Source organism: Neophocaena asiaeorientalis, unplaced genomic scaffold, assembly GCF_003031525.2.
Source record: "Neophocaena asiaeorientalis asiaeorientalis breed wild unplaced genomic scaffold, Neophocaena_asiaeorientalis_V1.1 scaffold671, whole genome shotgun sequence".
NCBI classification, from domain to species: domain Eukaryota; kingdom Metazoa; phylum Chordata; class Mammalia; order Artiodactyla; family Phocoenidae; genus Neophocaena; species Neophocaena asiaeorientalis.
Window position 1 is genome coordinate 1,263,705 of NW_020175533.1, and position 25,237 is coordinate 1,288,941.

Genomic DNA, 25,237 nt, shown 5'->3' on the forward strand with positions numbered 1-25,237 from the left:
CACATCTGCTTCTAATTAACATTGTACTAGGGATTCTAGCCAGTGTAGTCAGGCAAGAAAAAGAAAAGTTATCCAGACTGGAAAAGAAGTTAAATCATCCTTTTTCATAGACAGCATGATCTTCTATGAAGAAAATCTAATGAAGTCTACAAAAGAGCTACTAGAACTAGTAAGTGAGTTTAACAAAGTACAGGATATAAGGTCAGTATACAAAAATCAATTTTATTTCTGTCAACCTGCAACACTTAGCCATAAATTAAACAACAGATGTGAAAGACCCATGCGTTGAAAACCAGAAAACATTTCTGAGAGAAGTTAAAGGAGACCTTAAAAAATGAAAAATTACATGTCTCAATATTATTAAGATATCAGTTCTCTCCCAATTGATCTGTAGTTCAATACAATCCCAATAAATATCCAGCAGACTTTTTAATAGAAATTGACAAACTGATTCTAAAGTCCATATAGAAATGCAAAGGATTTATAGTAGTCAAAACAGCTTTTAAAAAGAACAATCTTGGAGAACCAACACTACCTAATTTCAAGACTTTTTTAAAAATTAGTATGTTATTGAGTCAGGGTGGTATTGGTCCAAAGACAGATATGTCAATGGAACTCAACAGACTCCAGAAATACATCTACATATATATGGACAACCGATTTTTTTACAAAGATGCAGAGGTAATTAAGCAGAGAAAGAATAATCTTTTCTACAAATGATATTTAAACAGTTGAATATCCTTTTGTAAAAAAAAATAACTTTGATCCATACTTTGTACTATATTTTTAACAGTTAATTTACAATGGATCATAAGCTTTAATATAAAACCTAAAACCATAAATCTAGGAAGAAAGGAGAAAAATTTTGTTACCTTAGGTTAGGCAAAAGTGTTTTAGGTAAATATACCAATGACATGCTCCATAAAAGAACAAATGTATGGATAAATTGGATTTTTTCAAAAGTAAAAATTTCTGCTCTTTATAAGACACTGTTTTGAGAGTGAAAATTTAAGCCATGGACTAGGAGAAAATATTTGCAAAGCATATATCTGATAAAGGACTTGTATCTAGAAAAACTTTTTTTAATTTCTCAGAACTCAATAATAAGCAAGCAACCCAATAAAAATATAGGCCAAAAATTTGAATAAATAATTCACAAATGAAAATATAGTGATAAAAATAAGCATATGAAAAGATACTCAAAAACATTCATTATTAAGAAAATCAAATTAAAACTACAATGAGATATAATAATACATCTATTATCATGACTATAATTTAAAAGACTGATCATACCAAGTACTGGCAAGAATGTAGAAGAAATAGAATCTCTTACACACTACTGGTGGGAATGTACAATGGTATAACCATTTGTCAGGTTCTAAAGATTTAAACATACACTTATAATATGACCTAGCCACTTTAGTTATTTATCCTAGATAAATGAAAGCATATATCCATACAAAGACATTCATAGCAGCCAAAAATTCAAATATCTTCAGTAATCAAAAACTAAAACAACTAAAATCTCCGTCAAAAACTAAATGAATAAACAAATCTCGTATGTTTGTTCAGTGGTCTACTACGCAGTAATAAAAATGTATGCACTATTGATATGTGCTATACCATGGATGAATCTCAACATAATGAATCTTACATTGAATTAGAGAAACCAGACAAAAAAGGGCAGATACTGTATGATTCCATTTATATAAAATTCTAGGAACTGAAAACTAATGCAGAGTGACAGAAAGCAGACCAATGGTTGCCTGGGGATGGGGAAGGGGCTGATATGGAGAGGGGTGGAAGGGAGGGTTACAAAAGGACACAAAGAAACTCTTGGATACATTTATTATCTTGATTGTAGAGATGGTTTCACAGGGGTATACATATGTCAAGATTTATCAAATTAAATACTTTATAAATATGTCAGTTGAACCTCAAAGAGTTATTTTTTAAAAGAGAACTAGGCACATAAAGGGCAGGGAGCAGTGTATTCCAGGCAGAATGAACAGCTTATAAGAAGGTTCTAAGGTGGTTAAGGACTTTAACTATCTTCTAGAAATAGAAGGTCAAGGAGGCTTGGGGTGTAGTGATTGAGAGGGAAAGTGGGTTAAGATTTTGATGTCTAGATGAGCAGGGACAAGATCATACAAACTTCTAAAGCAATTATAAGAAATTCTGTTTTGAGCAAGAAAATGATATGCTTTGATTTATATCTTAAAAATGTTATCCACACTGCTGAATGAAGAAAATATTGTGGGGCCAAAAAGAATGAAAGCCAGTATACCAGTTGGGAGGGCAATATTATACTCCAGGCAGGAAAAGGTAGCTTTGGCCAGGGTGATAGTACTGTTGTTGGAGAAAAAAGATAGGTGCAAGAATCACTTACAGAGCTACTAATTATAATTCAATTTGGGAGATCAGAAAGTGGAATCAAAGATTATTTCCAAATTTGGGCTTGAGCCAATGACTCATGATATTATTTACAAAGATGAAGAAACTAGGGTTGAGGCACAGTATGTTGGTAGGGAATAGAGTTCGGTTTTAGACATGTTAAATTTTGGTGTGTATTGTTTATCCAAGTGAAGACGATAAGTGGATAGGTAAACAAATCTGAATATCAGGGCTGTAATTTAGTATGTAGTGGCATGGGAATGAAGTTATGTAGGCATGGAGGGAGCAGAAGAAGGGAAGAGGGGACTTGTGGATAAAGAAACAGGAATTTCAAAATTTAATTTCCAAAGGAAGAAGTATAGCTGGCAGAGAGGACTTGCCAGAGAGAAGAGAAGAAATGAGACTATTGCAGAAGCCAAATTAAAGGGGAGTGTTTCAAGAAGTGGTCAACCACATCAAATGCTACAGATAGGATAAGTAGGGTAAGCTTAGAAAAGGGTCTAGTGCGTGCTGTGCTGTGAAGGTTATCAGTGACTCTCTAAAAAGTAGTTTTGAAAAATATTGGGATAGAAGCTACAATTATATTAGACTAAGGAGTGGCAAGTGAGGAAACAGCACAAGTAAATAACTCTTTTGAGGTGTTTGGTTATGAAGGGGTGCCAAAAAATAGGTCAGTACCTGCATTGGAATAAAGTGTTAAAAGAAGGATTTTTTTCATTTTAGATAAAGAGCATATTTTAAAGTTGATGTGAATATTGAATGATCCATAGAGAAAGAGAGATTGGTGGTAGGGGACAGAGGGAATAATAACTAAGGAAGCAAAATCCTTCTGAAAGTTACAGGAGAGGAAATCAGAGCATATGTGCAAAGATTAGTATTTAATAGGAAGTTTTCTCTATTGTAATAGAGAGGTACATAAAAGAAAAGGAGAAAGCTACAGAATCAGAGGGATAAGTTACAAAATGTATGATTTGGTTGAGAAATGAAACAAGTGATTTTTACATCTCTGCTTTTCAGTTCTGTATTTTAATAGGTTTCTTTTTGAAATCAGTTTTACAGTGTTTTCTTACTCCAAACTTTGTACTGAAAAGCACACTGATCTGTAATTAGTAGGTAAAATATAAGGTTCCATCTTTGAATTCTAAAAAAATGAACAAAGAAATTAAAAATAGGGGGGAAATTACTTAGTAATATATGTGAGTTTTCTAGAGTTTAGTTTAATAGTAATTTCAGTGTGACTCGAACAAATAAAACAGCTAATATAACTTAGGGCAGTGGTTCTCAACCCCGCATGATTTTGTCCCCCAGAGGATATTTGGCAATGTCTGGAAACATTTTTTGTTGTCACAATTGGGGGGAGGAGTACTCTACTGGCATCTAGTGGGTAGAAGCCATAGATGCTGATAAACATCCTGCAATATATCACCCCACAACAAAAAAATTATTTGGCTAAAATGTCAATCAAATTTGAAAGCATTGAGACCAGAGAAGTTTATATGGTACATGGTAATTTGGTAAGAACATTCCCAAAGTGTAGACTATTTATATATGTGAAGACATTTGTACACTGGGTATTAGTCTCCTAAAGAATATTGGTATTTTATTTAACATTCACAAGTTGCTACTTCAAATAAGATATTGATTAAATTATCCATTAAGACACGTTATAGGTATATATTCTTAGAAATCTTTAAATAAATGTTGATATAATTCATTGTACCCAAGGGGGTTTTGTCTTCTGATATTCAATTATTTATTTACAATATCTCTATCTGATCTTAACCGGGATTTACTATTTTCTAATGAATCACCATACAAATCTTCCAAATTTAGTTGTCCATTTGCTTTACTTTATCCATATATCAGACATAACTTTCTCCACATAATCTTTGGGAAATCTCACCATTGAGTGTTAAATATATTATGAGGAAAAACACAATTATTTGGCATTACCCTGAGCACTTCAATGAATACCTACTAGTGTCAGTAATGGATTAACCAGTTTACCTGGTTTCCATTCCTTTGTTCCACATGCCTTCAATACAGCTTTAACAGTATTTCCAAGAGATTAGATATAAGTGGAGGGGCTTTCCATTTCCAGATAGGATGTTGAAAGATATAAAAATTCTTCATCCCCATGGTAACAATGATGACACAACAATAATAAAATCCTGTGATAATAACAATGATAAAATTAAAATTATACTTTTCTACAAGGCTTCTGAAGAGTGGATTCAAAGAAGCCTTGATTAACTGAATTCTAGAGAGATAAGAGCCATTCATAGATAAGCAGAAAACCACAGCTGCTTTTATACCTGGGGCAAGTGACTGAGCTGGACACAGGTCAGGAAAGGAATGGGCCTTCTATAGATGGGCAGACTGCAAAGAATAGGAACAACTATAGGTTTAATGACTATCTGGACTGAACTGTTGAATGGGAATCTGAAATAGCTCTAAACACAAAATTATTCAGCTTGGCAATTCTCTGCCAACTAACCCCACCACTCTCAGAATTTTTCTGAGAAAGTGGCAGCAAATGAGAAAGCACAGAGAATTTATGCACTCCCAAAGTGCTTGCATTCAGGGTTTATTATAGAATTTGACCCAAGCTGAATTAAACTATCTGAAACTGCATCTCAACCCTCTTTCTGCACAAATACTGGGAAAATTAGGAATCAGCCCCTTGAGGAAGGGTTAGGGAAGTTTGAGTGTTGGATTGAGGAGCAAAGAGATTTTGAAGGGAAACCTAATCTAATTAAAGCTGCAGACCAGCCCTAGTTCAATTCAGTACTGTAGAATCTGATTGATTAGCACTTCACTTGAGTTGTCTAAGGACCAAAATTGGTAAGGCTATAAAAAACTTAAGCAAATCTCTTAACCAAATTGACCTAACTGACATAAATAGACACCTACACCACACTAATGAAAATGTGCATTTTTTTCATTAGATGTGGAATATTCACAAATATAGACTGAGTCATGAAACAATAAAGAATTAAAATCAAGCAGAGTAAGTTCTCTGATCATAAAAGAAATTAAATTAGAAATCAGTAACAAATATGTCTTAAAATCCCCAAATATTTGAAAATTAAGAATAGCTCATGACTTAAAAAAGAAATCACAAGGGAATTTTAAAAATATTTTTAACTTAGTGAAAGTATAAACACAAAATATCAAAATTTGTGATATTAAGATGTTACTAAAGTAGTGCCTAATGGAAAATTTACAACATTAGAAGCTTAAATTAGAAAAAAGATCTCAGATCAGTAATCTAATAGCTCTACCAATATCAGACAAAATAGATTTTAAATCAAAAAATGTCACTAAAGGACAATTTAAAATGATTAAATGATCAATATATCAAAAAGATATAACAATTATAAATATATGCACCTGACAACAGAGCTACAAAGTACATGAAGCAATATCTGACAGAATCAAAGGGATAGACAATTCAACAATTATTGGTAATTTTAATACTCCACTTTTAAATATAATACGAGAACTAGGCAGAAGGCGAAAGAGGAAATAGAAGACTTGAAAAATGCCATGTATAAGACCTGTACACTCAAATCTACAGAAAGAACATTATTTAAATGGAGGAGATACCATCTTTATGGGTTGGAAGACTCAATATTTTTAAGATATTTATTCTACCAAATTATCTATAGATTTATCACAACTCAATAATAATCTAACATATCTTTTTATAGAAATTGACAAACTGATTTTAAAATATATGTAGAAATGCAAAGAATCTAGAATAACTAAAACACTTTTGCAAAAGAACAAAGTTGGAAGATTTCACTTCCTGATTACAAGATGTAATATAAACCTGCATTAATTAGATAGTGTGGTAGTCAAAAAAAAAAGAAAAAAGAAAAATAGGCCAATGATTACAGAATAGAGAATCCAGAACTTGACCCACACATACATGGTCAATTTATTTTTGACTAAGGCACTAACACAAATCAATGAGGAAGGAAAATCTTTTTAATAAATAATCATGAACAACTGGGCAAATAGGGGGAAAATGGACCTTAATACCTACCTCACACCATAATCAAAATTAACTTAAGATTAATTATAGCCCTGAAAATGAAAGCTAAAAATTAAAAAAGTTTCTTGAGAAAACAAAGAGTGATATTTTCATTACCATGGGGTAGGCAATGATTACTTATACAGGAACCAAAAAAAAATTCTAAAGAAAACAAAAAAATCAATAAATTGCCCTTAAGGCAAATTAATCTTTTGCTCATCAAAAGACATCTTATTGTCACCAAGAAAATGGAAAGTTAAGTCACAAATTGAAGAAAATATTCACAATACCTACTTCCGACAAAAGACTCTTAAGCAAAATATATAAAGAATTCTATTGAAGATTTGGCACTGCTCAGTTCTGTAACCTTAAATAGTTTAAACTCTCCGAACTTACAGTTTCTTATTTATAAAATGTAAGGGTTGGGATAGAGTGTGACAATGGACATTTTCTAAAATTATATGGTTTTTTTGAAGCTACAGCAAGTTTATTGGTACAAATTATATAAAGGAGGTGGTGGAAAGGAATATGAATAAAGATGGTTTGGGTAATTGACAATGGCTCTTAAGTACCCCTGGGTATGGGATTTACATTAAAGTGGAAACTCTGAATACTTATTTACAAAGAAAAAATATGAAACTCTCCAATAAGGGTAGGAAAACCCTAAGGATATTTTGTGAATGACACAGGAAAGCAGACTGGCAGATAGTGGGAATTACAAAATGTTTATTAATCTATTGTGCCTATCCTTATATTTTTCAGGAAAGTGACAATAAAATATAAGAAATATTAGAAATGAGAAAAATATAGTGCTTATTATAAGAAGGAATTTGATACCATTGAACAAATCATTTAGTATTTACTATACAATACTGCATTTTTATAAATAGGTATAGTATTTAAAATTTGTTATATCTCCTTGAAGGTCTTTTAAAAAGCCAATAACCGTTTCTCTTGGAAGTGGAAGATTTGATTAGATCTTTTTAAAAACCCCTTCTACTTCATGTTTTTCTTGGTTTATTTTCAGATGAAACTACATCATTTACTAAAATAGTTACTTCATATGAAAAAATAAGAAAACGACTTTTATATCTTTCCACCATTGTATTCAGTTACCCTTTATATATCAGTTATTGCTTATTTTTTCCTATGTCATTGTTAAAAATTTTCAAAATCATTATCATAACATAAGCATAGAAAAGTTCTCACGGGGGAAAAATAAAACCTTTTAAAACTTATAGGAATTAATAAGAATTATCTACGATATTTTAGCAAATTTTCTCATTTTTTGTCATTTTATTTTCAGGTTTAACTGAGCTGAATGACAGTCCAGTTCCCCTGGAACTTGAGCGTTGCAAGTCTCCCACTTCAGGTAAACATGAGTGGTATTTTTCAATCTTCTGAAGATTACTTCACTGCAGTAATCTACTGCTTTATCTTCATAATTCTTGAGAAATTCATAATTTTGGTAATTAGGTGTAATTTCATTTTGAAATTTAACCATAAGCAAATTCTATTCCAAAATAAAATAGAAATAAATGTCTTAAAATATTTATTACTTCCCAAAAAATTAAGATCAGAGGTATGAGTATAATACTTTTAAAAACATTTTAAAGGAAGTTATTTTGCAGATATATTAATAATGCTAAGTAAAAATTGTAATATTATACAGAAACTGTCTCATAGCTAGAGCTGAATTAGTGGGAAATATATACTGTAGGTGCAGTAACATATGAAACCATCCCTCTGGATCATAGTTTTGAAACATGTATATTCATTGGCAAAAGAAAAGTGATAATATATGTTGTGAGCCCATTACATTAAAAATATGAGTATAAAGCTTCTTAGGAATAAGTTTTTAAGGTCTGTGAAAAAAAAGGTATAGTACAAATTGTTGGGTGTCAGCATTGTGAATAACTTGCTTTTTAAAAATTTTTTATTTACCTGATTTTTCTGTAATATACACATAGTAATGTGTAAAATTTTAAGCACCAAAAGATTAGGTATATCTTTGACATTGAATTGTAGATCTGTTTTCACAGAGTATCAAAAAATTATTTTTTAATTTAAATTATTTTATTTTTAACTTCATGAAAATTTATAAACATTTAGTTATCTCTTTATAAAGCAATGAATTTTGACTTTTAGAAATTCAGCTGGAATTGTGACATTCTTCAATCTACTTCCTTAAGAGTTGTTAGTTGTTTATTGTTATTCTTCAGGAATGTAGGCTGAATAGAATCTAGTTGTGTCCTGTGTAAATTTCTGTTTTAATCATATCCATCTAATCCTTATTTTACTGCTTTCATGTTAAGCATGGTCTCATACATTTACCCTTTCTTTTGCATTCCCATTGGCACCATCCTAATATAGGTATTTATTACACCATACCTAGAATATTACAAAATTATTCTAACAGGTGTCTCTATTTTCCATCTCTCCCTCTTAGAATTCATTTTGTATATCATGTTGCAAAATTAATCTCCTTAAAATATTACTTTGATACTTTCCCGTGTCAGAAATCTTCAATTAAAATATAATTTAATATTCTATATCAAATTCAATTAATTTAATCTCACTTTAAATTCTCATCCATAATCTGAATTTGAATAGTAATACATTTATTAGGTTCTAATATCAAAAAGAAATAGAATAAAAAAAAATTTCCCCCCCATCCTTCCCCATACATTGTTTCCACTCTCTTGAAAACTTAAACATTATTGGTAGTTTCTTGTTTATCCTTCCAGGCAATTTGTGTTTGTAAACAAACCAGAAAGAAACAGACTTTTGCCTTCTGTTTTGTACAAAAGTAGTAATATTATGCACTTCGTTGTACTTTGCTTGTTTCACTTTACAGTGTATCTTGCTTTCCATTTCATTACATAAAGTATTTTCTTATTATTTACATTTATATGATATTGAATTACGTGTGTGTACTATAATTTAATCATTTTACCAATTAAAGGACACATAGTTTAGTGCCAGTCTATTGCTATGTCAAACAATGCCACAGTGACTAACCTTGGTACATTCCTCACTTTAAATGTGTGCAGGTATATCTATCAGATAAATTCCTAAAATTGAAGTTGCTGGGTCAAAGAGTATACACCTGTTTAATCTTTATAGATACTCCCCAACTGCTCGTCTTGGGGTTTGCAACAGTTCTCTCTCCTTCTAGCAATAACATGAAAATATTGGTTATCAAATTTTTTTATCTTTGCAAGTCTATTTGGTAAAAAGAATATGTCAATGCAGTTTCAATTTACCTCTCACATATTGTAAGTGATGTTGAACACCCTTTTATATATTTAAGAGTTCTTTAAATATTTTTTGTAAATTATCTATTCATATACTTTGCCCATTTTCTATAGGGTTGTTCATTCTTTTTAAATTAATTAGTCCTCTTCATAAGTTAAGAAGATTTTCCCTTTATGACATGAGATCCAAGTATTTTTCTCAATTTTAACTTTTAACTTTGCTTGTGGTATATCTTGCTTTAGAGCAGTTTTTTTCTAATCATTGATCTTTTCTTTTAAGGACTTCTTTATGCCCAATAATTTAAATACTATTGGTTATCTACTTTTTAACATTTTAGTAGAATTCCCCTGTCATTTACCCTTTATAGTTACTTATCTTGTACGTTCTCTGAAAAGAAAAATTTTTTCATTACAGAACATTTCTAAAAATATACAATACACATATGAAAAGATTGAGAGCCTTTCTTTAATTAGGGTAACTAAGTTGATCTATTTTGCTGTTTAAACCCAAACAGTGGTTTTACTGGGTTTTTTTAATTTATTTTTTAGCTTACTGATTTCTGCTTTATCTTTATTAGTCTCCTCTGTTTTCCTTCATTTTACTTTTTCCTTTTTCACCTTTTTGTGGTAGATTCTTAATTCATTTATATTTATTTCTTACATATTGATAAAACAAGGCTAAATTTCTCTTTGTACTGTGTTTTAACATGTAATAGCTTTTGATATATTATGATTGCATTAACAGTATTTTCTATATAGTAAACAGTTTGTTTGTTTATATTTCTTTGACCCAAGAGTTATTTAATGTAAATGTGTGGCATTAGGTAGCTGTAAGTTTTACCTTATTAATCATGTTATTTAAGTCTCTCATGTCATTACTTATATTTTGATTACTTGACTTGTCAAAGATGGGGAAAAGGTGAATTAAAATACTGTATTAATCATGTGTTTCTATTTTTCCTTGTATCTGCTGTTTATTTTTTAAAATATTCATGTGTAAATATTCAAAGATATATCCATACATTCTTTACCATTAATCACCATTGTTCATTTCATATTGTGTCCTTCACCTGAATTCACCTTGTTTGCTATTAATACCACAACTCTTGCTTTTATTTGTAATTTCTTTTTGTATTCCTTGGCCTTACCTCTTTTGAGGTAAACTTTTTTTAAACTGAGGTGCAATATGTAAACCTCAAAGTGCATAATTCTTAAGAGTTCAGGTAGACTAGTTTTTACAAACGAATACACCAAGTAAACTTACCCAGATCAAGATATGGAATGTTACTGGAACCCTGGGCACCTACCCTTATGCCTCTCTCAGCCACTAACCCCCACAAAGGTACCTGCTATTCTGACTTTTATCATCATAGATTAGTTTTGTGGGTTTTGGACTCTCAGATGAATGGAATCATTCAGTATTTACTTTTATTTTTTGCTTATTTTGTTCAACATTATGTGTATGATATCTATGTTGCTGAATGATTTTTATTGATGTGTAATGATCCATTATATGAATATATCTCAATTTATTTATGCAGTTTATTATTGCTGAACATTTTAGGTGGTTTTCAGTTGGGGACTATTATAAGTACAGCTTTTATGACCAATCTTGTCTAATTTTTAATACAAATATAACTGATTTCTGTGTTACATGTATCTGGGAGTGGGTTTTGAAGTCATAGGGTATGCATATGTTCAGCTTCAGGAAATACTACCAAGTTTTCTAAAGTGGTTGCACCAATTTTACTTCCATTAACGGTGTATAAAAGTTCTATTTGTTCCACATACTTTCCAATTTTCTTTTTTCAGTTTCAATCATTCTGGAGTGTATATAGTGCTGTCTTGCTGTAGAATTAACTTGCAGTGCATATCCCTGACATCTAATGATTTTGATGAACTTTTACATTTATTGACTATTTTTAATATCCTCTTTTGTAAGATATTCAAGTATTTTACTCATTTTTATTATGTTGCCAGCTTTCTTTGATATATAAGAAATTCTGCATATGTATGTAGATAGGTAGATACATACATAAAAAGAAGTAGTTTTTTTGGATGTATATAGGGCAAAATATCTTTTCCCATTCTGTGCCTTGCTTTTACTCTCTTAAAGGTGATCTTTCCATGAGCAGAAGTTTTTAATGCTAATGTTATTCAATTGATCAATACTTTCTTTTATTGTTAGTGCTTTATGTGCTTTGTTTTATTTTTAAGAAAATCGTTGCCCACCCCAAGTTCATAAAACTATTTCCCTGTCTTCTAGGAGGCTTATTGTTGTACCTTCACTTTTAAGTTCAAGTTCCATTTGAAATGTATTTCTGTGTCTAATGTGAGGAAAGAGTCAAGGTTTATTACTTTCATTTAGGTATCCAGTTGACAAGGACCATGTATGAGAAAACTATCATTTCCCCCACTACACTAAAATGGTACTTTTGCCACAAATTAGTGTACTCTACCATGTATGTGCATGTTTCTAGACTTTATGTTCTATTTCATTTGTGTGTTTACCATTAATCCGATTCCACACTGTTTTAATTGCTGTAGCTTTATAGTATTGCTGGTAGTATAGGTCCTTCAATTTTGTTTTTGTAGCTCTTTTTCAAGAATGCTATAGCTATTTTAGGTCTTTTCATATAACTTTTAGAAAAAACTTGTCAGTTTGCACACAAATATGTTTGGATAGTGATTGTAATTTTATTTCATCTATAGATCAGTTGGTCAGAAATGACATTCAACAATGAATTTTCCACTTGGTATCTCTCCATTTATGTGTCTTCTTTACTTTAATATTTTTAGTCTTCTTTGTAGAGGTCTTACACATCTTTCATTAGCTTTATTACTCAGTATTTGATATTTTTATGTTGTAAATTTTAAAATATCTTTTTATTATTTTTTATGGCTAGAATATAAAAATAATTAATTATTTTTGTATATTGACCTCATGTCTGGAATATTTGATAAAACTTATTTCAGTAATTTGTCAATTCTTTTAGATTATCTATGTATCCAATTATGCTCCCCCCTGTTAAAATGACAGCTCCATTTCTTCTTTCTAAAGGAAAAAATTAGCTAGGACCTCCAAAACAATGCTGAATAGATGTGGTGTTAGCAGATATCTTTTCTTTTTTCCAGTCTCAGGTATGAGCTTTTCAAGATTTCAGAGTTAATTATGAGGAATATCTCTGAGTAAGAGAGGTCAGAAATTAGGAGAGCCAGAAACTGATAATCATTTTATAACTTTGCTTTCCTACATGGATCTTAAACTCCCTTTTAGCCCAATAAACCACAATATAGGGTGAAGTTTAATATTTTATTAAATTAAATATTAATAGAATAATAATTCTAATTAATAGAATGACTATTAAATATTTCCTTTAGGATGATGAGAGAGACAAGAGTAGGGATGGGAGCTGAAAGGGTCCCAGTGAGCCAACCAGAATGCTGATGTTCTCAGCTTCCAGGATAACAATCATTTCATATTATTCATTCACCCAACTATTTAACAAGTAATTTACAGTATCTACAGTTAGAGTGATATTATGATATCCACTGAGAATAAACTAATGAACAAAATTAACATACCCCATGCCAAATGGAACTGACAGTCTATATGCAGAAACCAACATTAAAGCAATAGTTATACAAATTGTTATTATTTTTCTTTAAAGCTGTGTAACCATTTTTCCCTCACCAGGTAAGCTTGTGCAGTTTGTGCACTGCATAAACATACACCCCAAGGGGGTGAGCAGAAGCTAACATGAGCCCTAGCTCCACTTACCTGGAACAGAACTGCAGTCCCCTAAAGGAAACAGCCCCTTTTTCTTTGGCCCAAGAAACTAACCAAGCCTTCAACTGTAGGGTTATATCTGCCCACAAGGTGTGCATTTTTCTAATTTGTCCTACTTGCAGGTTTGCCTTTAAAAATCATTTTCCCTGTTCAACATCATTTTCTAGGTTAGCATTATGTCCTAATACAGCTGCGACCTACGCAGCTATCCATCCTCATGATTCTCACTGTCCACAATATACAACAGACTTATAATGCTACCAAATTCAAGTGAAGACTAGGGTGATAGAAATATTTATCCTTAAAAATATCTTGGGCTTCCCTGGTGGCGCAGTGGTTGAGAGTCCGCCTGCTGATGCAGGGGACGCGGGTTCGTGCCCCGGTCCGGGAAGATCCCACATGCCACGGAGCAGCTGGGCCCGTGAGCCATGGCCGCTGAGCCTGTGCGTCTGGAGCCTGTGCTCCACAACGGGAGAGGCCACAACAGTGAGAGGCCCACATACCGCAAAAAAAAAAAAAATCTTTATTAAAAAATATCACAAAAAATAATGTCACAAAATACTAAAAAAGAAGTAATCAACTCTGTTGTTCTCAAACCTGAGTTAGAACTAGGTCTCATAGCCTAGTTTGAATGCTGCCTCTGTGTGATTCTACATGTCTAGAACCCCATTACATCCTCCAAAGAAGAATGCTTCTTCCTTCCAAAGAGTCCTCTGTTGAGGCAGTACCAAAATACTCAGGTAAAGGCACAAAACAGACACCCTTCCAAATAGTTATCATGAAATTCACCTCTAAGGTAAAAATAGTTGGTTTACTTGGGCTAAAAATTACATGCCAATAGTTTTTTATTCCCTTCCTTTAGGACTTGCTACCAGAACTCCCGAGGCAGCACCAGGCTTTTATAGGAATGAAATACCAGCTGTGAGACAGAGGAATCAAGTACATCACTTGCCAGGTGAAAGTGAAAATCTCTTTTATGAACAAAGAAGTTATTCATACTCCATAATTTTCTAGACTTCACAATTTGTCTCAAAACCTTTATTCTTACTTGTTGTGCTGAAAACACAGGTCTCTCATGGTGAATGAAGACTAATTTTCCTAAAGCAATGGTTAAAACTACAGACACCAACTTCAGGAGATATAAAGCAGGAATACCTAAGGCTTTTGACATTTGCCATAGAATTTAGATAGTGGTGGGTTTTTTTTTACTGTAAACCTGGATAATTTCATCAGGCCTATAAGAAAATAATGGAGTGGCCAACAGATAATTTAGGGAAAACCTAAGAGCCAAAAAGTAGTTTTGTAAAAATTCTCCTTAACTCTTCATGATACAATTAAATATTTTCTGTGATCAGAAACAACTATGATTGATTATCATGGAAACTCCAAAACATCACCTCAGAGGGGCACTGCTCTCTCAAAAGTAGTGAGCAGTAAAAAGGTCCTGTAAATTTTATGCAGATTCTTTGACTATTTGATGCTGCTCATAGGGACCAAATCAGAATCAAACACAAGTTGTACAGCCTTCTTAAATTAGGCATTCATTAAAAAATAGTTGTGACTAGATTTACAACTTTAACAAGCCTGAATTACCAATGTTCTAGACCCCAAGTAAAGTCAGTGACTAAGGAACCTAAAAATAATTGTAACCCACAATTTTCCAAGACAGCAGTTTCTTTTTTTTTCCTTGTGTAATACAACACCCCTGTGATATGCCTTTTTTCTGATGAGAAAACTGAAGCTCAGAGTATTTAAATAAGTGGAGCTAGAATCACAACTGAGTTTTATTTGGTTGTAAAGCCTAAGCTTTCCCCCTGATTTTCATTAATAAATTGAGAACAAAATGGGAATTACAAAAAATAATCACAATTGGAATTATATGACATCCGGTTAGTGGAGAAAATATGGCAGAGTAGAAGGATGTGAGCACACCCCTTCTTACAAAAACGCCAAAATAATAACTGCTGAACAATAAACCACAAAAAATGCTGGAAAATACCAAAAATGATCCTCTAAATCCTACAAGACAAAGAAACCACAGTGAGACAGTAGGAGCACAATCGTGATAAATCCCATACCCACCAAGTGGTCAATCCACAAACTGGAAAATAATTATACCACAGAAGTTCTCCCACAGGAGTGAAAGTCTGAGCCCCACATCAGGCTCCCTAGCCTGGGGTTCTAGCAATGGAAGGAAGAGCCCACAGAGAATCTGGCTTTGAAGGGCAGTGGAGTTTGATCACAGGAATTCCACAGGACTGGGGGAGACAAAGACTCCACTCTTGGAGGCACACACAAGGGCTCGTGTGCACCAGGACCAGGAAAAAAAGAAGATGCCTCATAAGAGCCTGGGGCAGACTTACCTGCTAGTACTGGGGGGTTCTCCTGTGGAGGTTGAGGGGGCAGCTGTGGCTCACTGCAAGGACAAAAACACTGGTGGAAACTCATTGGTGTGATCCCTCCTGGAGGCCATCATTTCCTCTCCAAGATCTGGCCCCACCCAACAGCCTGTAGGCTCCAGTGTGGGGACACCGCAGGCCAAACAACCTAAAGGGCAGGAACTCAGCCCCATGCATCATCCACCAGGCCACTTAAAGTCTTCTGAGCACACAGCTGCCCGTAAAACACATCCCCTGACATGGCCCTGCCCTCCAGAGGAAAAAGACCCAGCTCCAGCCGCCAGTGGGCAGGAAGCAGTCCCTCCCATCATGAAGCCTTCATAAGCCTCTTAGACAGCCTCATCCACCAGGGGGAAGATAACAGAAGCAAAAGAACTACAACCCCACAGCCTGAGGAATGGAAACCACAATCACAGAAAATTAGACAACATGAGACATCAGAGGAATATGTCCCAGATGAAGGAAGAAGATAAAACCCCAGAAGAACAGCTAAATGAAGTGAGATAGGCAATCTACCTGAAAAACAATTCAGAGTAATGATAGTAAAGATGATCCAAGATCTCAGAAAAAGAATGGAGGCACAGATCAAAAAGATACAAGAAATGTTTAACAAAGACCTAGAAGAACTAAAGACCAAACAAACAGATGAATAATATGATAAGTGAAATACAAAATACACTGGAAGGAATCAATAGCAGAATAAGTGAGGCAGAAGAATGGATAAGTGAACTGGAAGACAGAATGGTGGAAATCACTGCTACAGAACAGAATAAAGAAAAAAGAATGAAAAGAAATGAAGACAGTCTAAGAGTCCTCTGGGACAATATAAAATGCACCAACATTCACTTTATAGGGGTCCTAGAAGGAGGAGAGAGAGAGAAAGGACCTGAGAAAACATTTGAAGAGATAATAGTTGAAAACTTCCCTAACATGGGAAAGGAAACAGTCAAAGTCTAGGAAGCACAGAGAGTCCCAGGCAGGATAAACCCAAGAAGGAACATGCAGAGACACACAGTAATCAAATTGAAAAAATTAAAGTCAAAGAAAAAATATTAAAAACAACAAGAGAAAAATCAACAAATAATATACAAGGGAACTCCCATAAGGTTATCAGCTGATTTTTCAGCAGAAATTCTGCAGGCCAGAAGGGGTTGGCAAGATACATTTAAAGTGATGAAAGGGAAGAACCTACAACCAAGAATACGCTACCCAGCAAGGTTCTCATTCAGATTTGATGGAGAAGTCAAAAGCTTTACAGACAAGCAAAAGCTAAGAGAATTCAGCACTACCAGACCAGCTTTACAAAATATGCTAAAGGAACTTCTCTAGGTGGAAAAGAAAAGGCCACAACTAAAACCAAGAAAATTACAAAGGGAAAAGCTCTCTGGTAAAGGCCAACACACAGTAAAGGTAGGAAATCATCCACATACAAATACGAATTCAAAACCAGCAATTGTGAGAAGAGGAGAGTACAAATGCAGGATATTGGAAATGCATTTAAAATGAAAAGATCATCAACTTAAAACAATCTTCTTTATACATAGAGTGCTACATCAAAACCTCATGGTAACCACAAATGGAAAATCTACAAAGATACACAAAAAAGAAAAAGCAATCCAAACACAACATGAAAGATATTCATATCACAAGAGAAGAGAACAAAACAGGAAGAAAAAAGACCTTCAAAAACAAATCCAAAACAATTAACAAAATGGAAATAAGAATATGTATATCAGTAATTACCTTAAACATAAACAGATTAAATGCCCCAACCAAAAGACAGAGTGGCTGAATGGATACAAAAACAAGACCCATATATGTGCTCTCTACAAGAGACCCACCCACTTCAGATCTAGGGACAAATACAGCCTGAAAGTGAGGGGATGGAAAAAGGTATTCCATGCAAATGGAAATCAAAAGAAAGCTGGAGTAGCAATACTCATATCAGAGAAAATAGACTTTGAAATAAAGACTGTTACAAGAGAAAAAGAAAGACACTACATAATGATCAAGGAATAAATCCAAGAAGAAGATACAATTGTAAAGATTTATGCACCCAACATAGGAGCATCTCAATATATAAGGCAAACACTAACAGCCATAAAAGGAGAAATTGACAATAACACAATAACAGTGGGGGACTTTAAAACCCCACTTTCCTCAATAGAAAGATTGACAGACAGAAGGTCAGTAAGGAAACACAGGCCTTAAATGACACATTAGACCAGATGGACTTAATTGATATTTATAGACCACTCCATCCAAAAGCAAGAGAATACACATTCTTCTCAAGCACACATGGAACATTCTGAAGGATAGATCACATGCTAGGCCACAAAGTGAGCCTCGGAAAATTTAAGAAAACTGAAATCATATCAAGCATATTTTCGAACCACAACACTATGAGATTAGAAATCAACTACAAGAAAAAAAAAACTAAAAAAAACACATATACTTGGAGGATAAACAATATGCTACTAAACAACCAATGGCTCACTGAAGAAATCAAAAAGGAAATAATACCTAGAGACAAATGAAAACAAAAGCACAATGATCTAAAACCTATGGGATGCAGCAAAAGCAGTTCTAAGAGGAAAGTTTATAGCAATATAGTCTTACCACAGGAAACAAGAAAATCTCAAATAAACAAGTTAACCTTACAACTAAAGCAACTAGAGAAACAAACAACAAAACCCAAAGTTAGTAGAAGGAAAGAAATCATAAAGCTCAGAGAGGAAATAAATGAAATAGAGACAAAAAAACAATAGCAAAGATCAAGGAATCTAAAATCTGGTTCTTTGAAAGATAAACAATATTGATAAACCTTTAGCCAGAATCATCAAGAAAAAAAGAGAGAGGGCTCAAATCAATAAAATTAGGAATGAAAAAGGAAAAGTTACAATGGACACCACAGAAATACAAAGCATAATAAGAGACCACTACAATCAACTCTATGCCAACAACATGGACAACCTACAAGAAACGGACAAATTCTTAGAAAGGTACAACCTTCCAAGACTGAACCAGGAAGAAATTGAAAATATGAACAGACCAATCACAATTACTGAAATTGAAACTGTGATTTAAAAACTCCCAACAGGGCTTTCCTGATGGCGTAGTGGTTGAGAGTCTGCCTGCTGATGCAGTGGACACGGGTTTGTGCCCCGGTCCGGGAAGATCCCACGTGCTGCGGAGCAGCTGGGCCTGTGAGCCATGGCCGCTGAGCCTGCACATCCAGAGCCTGTGCTCCGCAACGGGAGAGGCCACAACAGTGAGAGGCCCGCATACCAAAAAAAACAATAATAATAAATAAATAATAAAAACTCCCAACAAAAGTCCACAACCAGCTGGCTTCACAGGCGAATTCTATCAAACATTTAGAGAAGAGGTAACACCTATCCTTCTGAAACTCTTCCAAAAAATTGCAGAGGAAGGAACACTACCAAACTCATTCTATGAGGCCACCATCACCCTGATACCAAAACCAGACAAAGATATCACACAAAAAAGAAAACTACAGGTCAATATCGCTGATGAACATAGATGCAAAAATTCTCAACAAAGTACTAGCAAACTGAATCCAACAATACAATAAAAAGATAATACACCATGATCAAGTGGGATTTATCCCAGGGATGCAAAGATTCTTCAATATCTGCAAATCAATGTGATACACCACATCAACAGATTGAAGAATATAAGCCATATAATCATCTCAATAGATGCAGAAAAAGCTTTTGACAAAATTCAACACCGATTTATGGTGAAAGCTCTCCAGAAAGTGGGCACACAGGGAACATACCTCAACATAATAAAGGCCATATATGACAAACCTACAGATAACATCATACTCAATGGTGAAAAGCTGAAAGCATTTCCTCTAAGAACAGGAACAAGACAAGGATGTCCACTGTTGCCACTTTTATTAAACATAGTTTTGGAAGTCCTAGCCATGGCAGTCAGAAAAAAAAAAGAAATAAAAGGAATACAAATTGGAAAAGAAGTAAAACTGTCACTATTTGCAGATGACATGATAGTATACATAGAAAATCCTAAAGATGCTACCAGAAAACTACTAGATCTCATCAATGAATTTGGTAGTTGCAGGATACAAAATTTATATACAGAAATCTGTTGCATTTCTATACACTAACAACGAAAGATCAGAAAGAGAGATTAAGGAAACAATCCCATTTACCATTGCATCAAAAAGAATAAAATAACTAGGAATAAACCTACCTAAGGAAGCAAAAGACTTGTACTCTGACAACTATAAGATGCTAATGAAAGAAATCAAAGATGACACAAACAGGATGAAAAGATATACCATGTTCTTGGATTGGAAGAATCAATATTGTCAAAATGACCATACTACAGCTTCAATGCAATCCCTATCAAATTACCAATGGCATTTTTCACAGAACTAGAATTAAAAATTTCATCATTTGTATGGAGATACAAAAGACCACGAATAGCGAAAGCAATCTTGAGAAAGAAAAATGGAGCTGGAAGAATCAGGCTCCCTGACTTCAGACTATACTACAAAGCTACAGCCATCAAAACAGTATGGAACTGGCACAAAAACAGAAATATAGATCAGTGAAACAGATAGAAAGCCTAGAAATAAACCCAGCACCTATGGTCAATTAATCTATGACAAAGGAGGCAAGACTATACAATGGATAAAAGACAGTCTCTTCAATAAATTGTGCTAGGAAAACTGGACAGCTACATATACAAGAATGAAATTAGAACATTCTTTAACACCATACACAAAAATAAACTCAAAATGGATTAAAGACCTATATATAATGCCTGATACTATAAAACTCTTAGAGGAAAACAATTGAAGAACATTCTTTGACATAAATTACAGCAATATATTTTCAATCCATCTCCTAGCATAATGGAAATAAAAACAAAAATAAACAAATGGGAACTAATTAAAGTCAAAAGCTTTTGCACAGCAAAGGAAACCATAAACAGGACGAAAACACAACCCTCAGAATGGGAGAAAATATTTGCAAACGAAGCAACTGACAAGGGATTAATCTCCAAAATCTAAAAACAGCTCATGCAGCTCAATATCAAAAACACGAACACCCCAATAAAAAAATGGCCATAAGACCTAAATAGACATTTCTCCAAAGAAGACATTCAGATGGCCAAGAGGCACATGAAAAGATGCTCAACACTGCTAATTATTAGAGAAATGCAATCAAATTACAATGAGATATTACTGCACACCAGTCAGAGCAGCCATCATTAAAAAGGCTACAAACAATAAATGCTGGAGAGGGTGTGGAGAAAAGGGAACCCTCCTACACTGTTGGTGGGAATGTAAATTGGTATAGCCACTATGGAGGACAGTATGGAGGTTCCTTTACAAACTAAAAATAGAGCTACCATATGACCCAGCAATCCCACTCCTGGGCATATACCTGGAGAAAACCATGGCTTGAAAGGATACATGCACTCCAATGTTCATTGCAGCACTGTTTACAATAGCCAAGGCATGGAAGCAACCTAAATGTCCATTGACAGATAAATGGATAAAGAAGCTGTGATACATTTATACAATGGAATGTTACTCAGCCATTAAAAAGAATGAAACAACGCCCTTTGCAGCAACATGGATGGACCTGGAGCTTATCACACTAAGTGAAGTAAGTCAGACAGAGAAAGACAATTATCATATGATACCACTTTTATGTGGAATCTAAAAAAATGATATAAATAAATTTATTTACAAAACAGAAACAGACTCACAGAGTTGGAGGATGGACTTGTGGTTGCTGGGGGGGAGGAATGGGAGGGGATGGATTGGGAGTTTGAGATTGACATATACACACTACTATGTGTTGAACAGATGGCCATCGGGGACCTGCTATGTAGTGAAGGGAGCTCTGTTCAATATTCTGTGGTGGCCTAGATGGGAAAGGAATTTGAAAAAGAATAAATACACGTACATGTATGGCTGAGTCACTTTGCTATACACTGAGGCTGATGCATCATTGTTAATCAACTATACCCCAATATAAAATAAAGTTTTTTTAAAAGAGCTGGAAAGGGCTTCCCTGGTGGCGCAGTGATTGAGAGTCCGCCTGCCAATGCAGGGGACACAGGTTCATGCCCCAGTCCAGGAAGATCCCACATGCCGCGGAGCAGCTAAGCCCATGAGCCATGGCCACTGAGCCTGCGTGTCCAGAGCCTGTGATTGGCAACGGGAGAGGACACAAAAGTGAGAGGCCCGCGTACTGCAAAAAAAAAAAAAAAAAGCTGGAAAAAAAAACCCAAGCAATTATGACATCCAAGCAGAGAGAAGTTGCTAAATTATAAGGAGACAATGTTTTAACAAAAAAAAAGAACTTAGATATATTTTTCATGAAACATCAGAAACACTGTTTACCATTTAAGTTCCAGGAAAAAGTGGTTTTGAAAGTAATTTTTATAATTTATATAATCAAATTATCACAATCTGAATTTATTAAACCTTGTTTGCTAAAAACAGTAATCAACATTGGTATAGTACTTTAAAGTACTCAAGGTATTTTTCATGAGTATTATCATATTTAGTTCTATAGCAATCCTGTAAGGTTGGTATAGTTCTCATTTTATATGAGTGGAGAATTATGGCTAAAAAAATAATTCTATAACTTGCCCAAGTTTATTCTGCTAATACATGGCTTAGCTGGAACCAACCTAATCTTTAGACCTCAAGTTCCTCTCACTCCACAAATTACTTGACCTCCTTTTGTATGCTTTCAAAAAGGTGTGTTGAAGAACCTAGTTCTCTCTAGGAGTTTATAATTCAAGATAGACAAGAACAGAAATAAAGTTTCATAATCAGTTAACATTTGCTCATATGACACTAACAAAAAGTCACTGATTCACTAACATCATTTAGATAGAAATGTAATACATATTTTCAGGTGGCAAGAAAGCTAGAGTCATGACATTAAATTTTTGTATGCTGGGGCAAATTCTAATAAATATACCTCTTTGCCTGGCTATATCATAACCACTTATAAAAAAATGGGGGGTGGGAAATGGCAACAAAATTAGAAGTGTGTAGGTCTTTCAGGACTCCATCATGGCATGGTAACTCCAAAATATTTTTATGTGTGTGTTTTTTAACTACACTTGCACATATATATATGTATATGTATATATGCATTTATATGTATATTTATATATGTGTATATATATACACATACATACACACACACACACACACACACACACACACCAGGTGTTTTTGTCCTATCTTCGTTTCTAGCATAGGGAAGATAAGAGACAAATGAAATTAATTAACTGACTGGTTGGAATATAGTAATGAATCAGGTAGATAAACTTTACAAACATTTTAATCTAAACAACTTCTTATTTTAATTTAGTGTTAGGTTTATTTATTTTATAGAAGATGTCTAGGATACATAGGTATCTTCTATGTCAGGAAGATTGTATTGCTTAGTGCAAAGGGCATAGCTTTGGAGTCTTAGAAATTTGACCTTACCCTACCTCTTTCTACCATTATAACTTTAGCCAAGTTTCTTAATCTTAACTGTGTGCTAGTGCCCAGAACAGAGATTCTCAATAATATACAATAGTGGTTATATTATAAAAGCAGTGATGAACTCCCATGGCCTAAAGAAACTAAACTTGTTCTCCTTGACCATTCTAAATTTCCAATTAATAGTTGTAGCTTAGCCTTAAAGTAGAAATCCTTCATGGGAAATCAAAAAGTCAATCCAGTTGTTTCTAATCAACAAACAGCTTATCAAAGATTTGTGTTAGAAACTTCTAACCTAGCTTTTTATGATATTTCCCATTAAAGTAGTAGCCATATTCAGACTGATTGAGGGTTCATCTCTGTTCTTAAAATTTTGATTCAAATGTGGAACCAAGGATCTGAATAAAAAATTATTTGAAGCCAATACGACATTCCTCTGATAAGCCAGGCTGCACTAATTATTTACTTTAAATTGAATCAGGACTTAGGAAAAAGGCGTATGAATATACAGGCAATGATACAGTCAAGATATACTGACACCTCCTAGGCAAAACCCTGTTGTAATACCTGAACTTCTGTTTATATTTAGGGCTAAGCATATGACCCCATTCTGGCATAAGCTATGGTAAACCATCACAGTACCATGTCTCATTACTGTAAATGAACCTGAATTTGGGAGGCAGATAATCTAGGAGTAGAGATGAATAGTTTTGCAAAGGTTTATAATCTGGTCCTATTGTAGCGCTTGGCTGTCACCAAATCTTTAGGCCTGAATTTATAAATATTAATATGTATTTTGCCATCAGCTAATCCTTTTACTCATTTGCATCATCTTTGGTCTCTTATGACATCCTACCTAACAATTTCTAGGTGATTCATAAGGTGATAGATGTGGTTAGGTAAGTGAATAACACTATCTGTGGGGATGCTTCAAATTTTTTAAAACTCAGATTTAGTGGCATGTAATTTACATTAGAATAAAATTCACCTTTTTAAATGTACAGTTATTCATTTTCTTTCCTTTGTTTTTATTTTCAAAAATGTAAGCCACAACATGTTAAAAGTAGCAAGAATTTCCTGACAATTTTCCCAGAATCTAACAGGACTAGGATAATAAGAAATCAAACTGTTCTAATACTTGCTGCAGCAATATTCCCTGCCCCGCAGCTGGATTACAGTATGGTACTGTTTTCTGTATTACTGTCTGTGAGCCAAGACAGGCAGCTTTTCAAGGTGTTGAGGGATTGTGCAGAGGAAAGAAATAATGGTACCATATGCAACTGGAGGCATTATCAAACTTGCTGTATTTAATACTAGACACTAGATTGCAAAAAGGACATGTTGTCTGGGTAAGTCATTTTTGATACAGAATACCATAGAATGACAAGCTTTCTTGCCAACTAAGTTTAATAATGAATATAATACCTAATATTATTTACCACACCATGTTAAGTACTTTACACATATTTCTTTAATACTGACAAGATCCCTTTGAAGTAGGGACTAATTATCAAACCCATTCTACAAAGGAAGAGAAACAGTCATCCTGAGATTTAAGTAACTACCAGACCAGGGTCACTCAGCTGGCAAATGTTTGAGTTACGGTTTGACTTCAGCTATGGTTTTGATCACTGGGCTTCATTTCGCCAGACCCTAGGAAACTTACCTTGGAGAAAAGCAGAAGTCTTTGTGGAGCTTTACAGAAGGGAAAAAACATATCTATTCTCTTCTAATAGGAGCATTACTATCCTTGTAACTATCAACTTCTCTTCCTCATTAGAAAATGGAAGATCAAAGACAGATACGAAAAAAAAATTGCTCAAAAGGAACTAAAAATGTACC

General features: G+C 33.9%; 1 protein-coding gene across 2 annotated transcripts in view; it reads left to right on the top strand.

The window, feature by feature from the left end:
* The window catches only part of STXBP5L (syntaxin binding protein 5L), a 378,355-nt gene that overhangs the window by 294,104 nt on the left and 59,014 nt on the right, over positions 1-25,237 (top strand). For both annotated transcript variants that reach the window (XM_024769286.1, XM_024769287.1), the window contains one exon: positions 7,743-7,808. In XM_024769286.1, the coding sequence (XP_024625054.1) occupies positions 7,743-7,808 (66 nt within the window). The remainder of the gene's footprint in view (positions 1-7,742; positions 7,809-25,237) is intronic.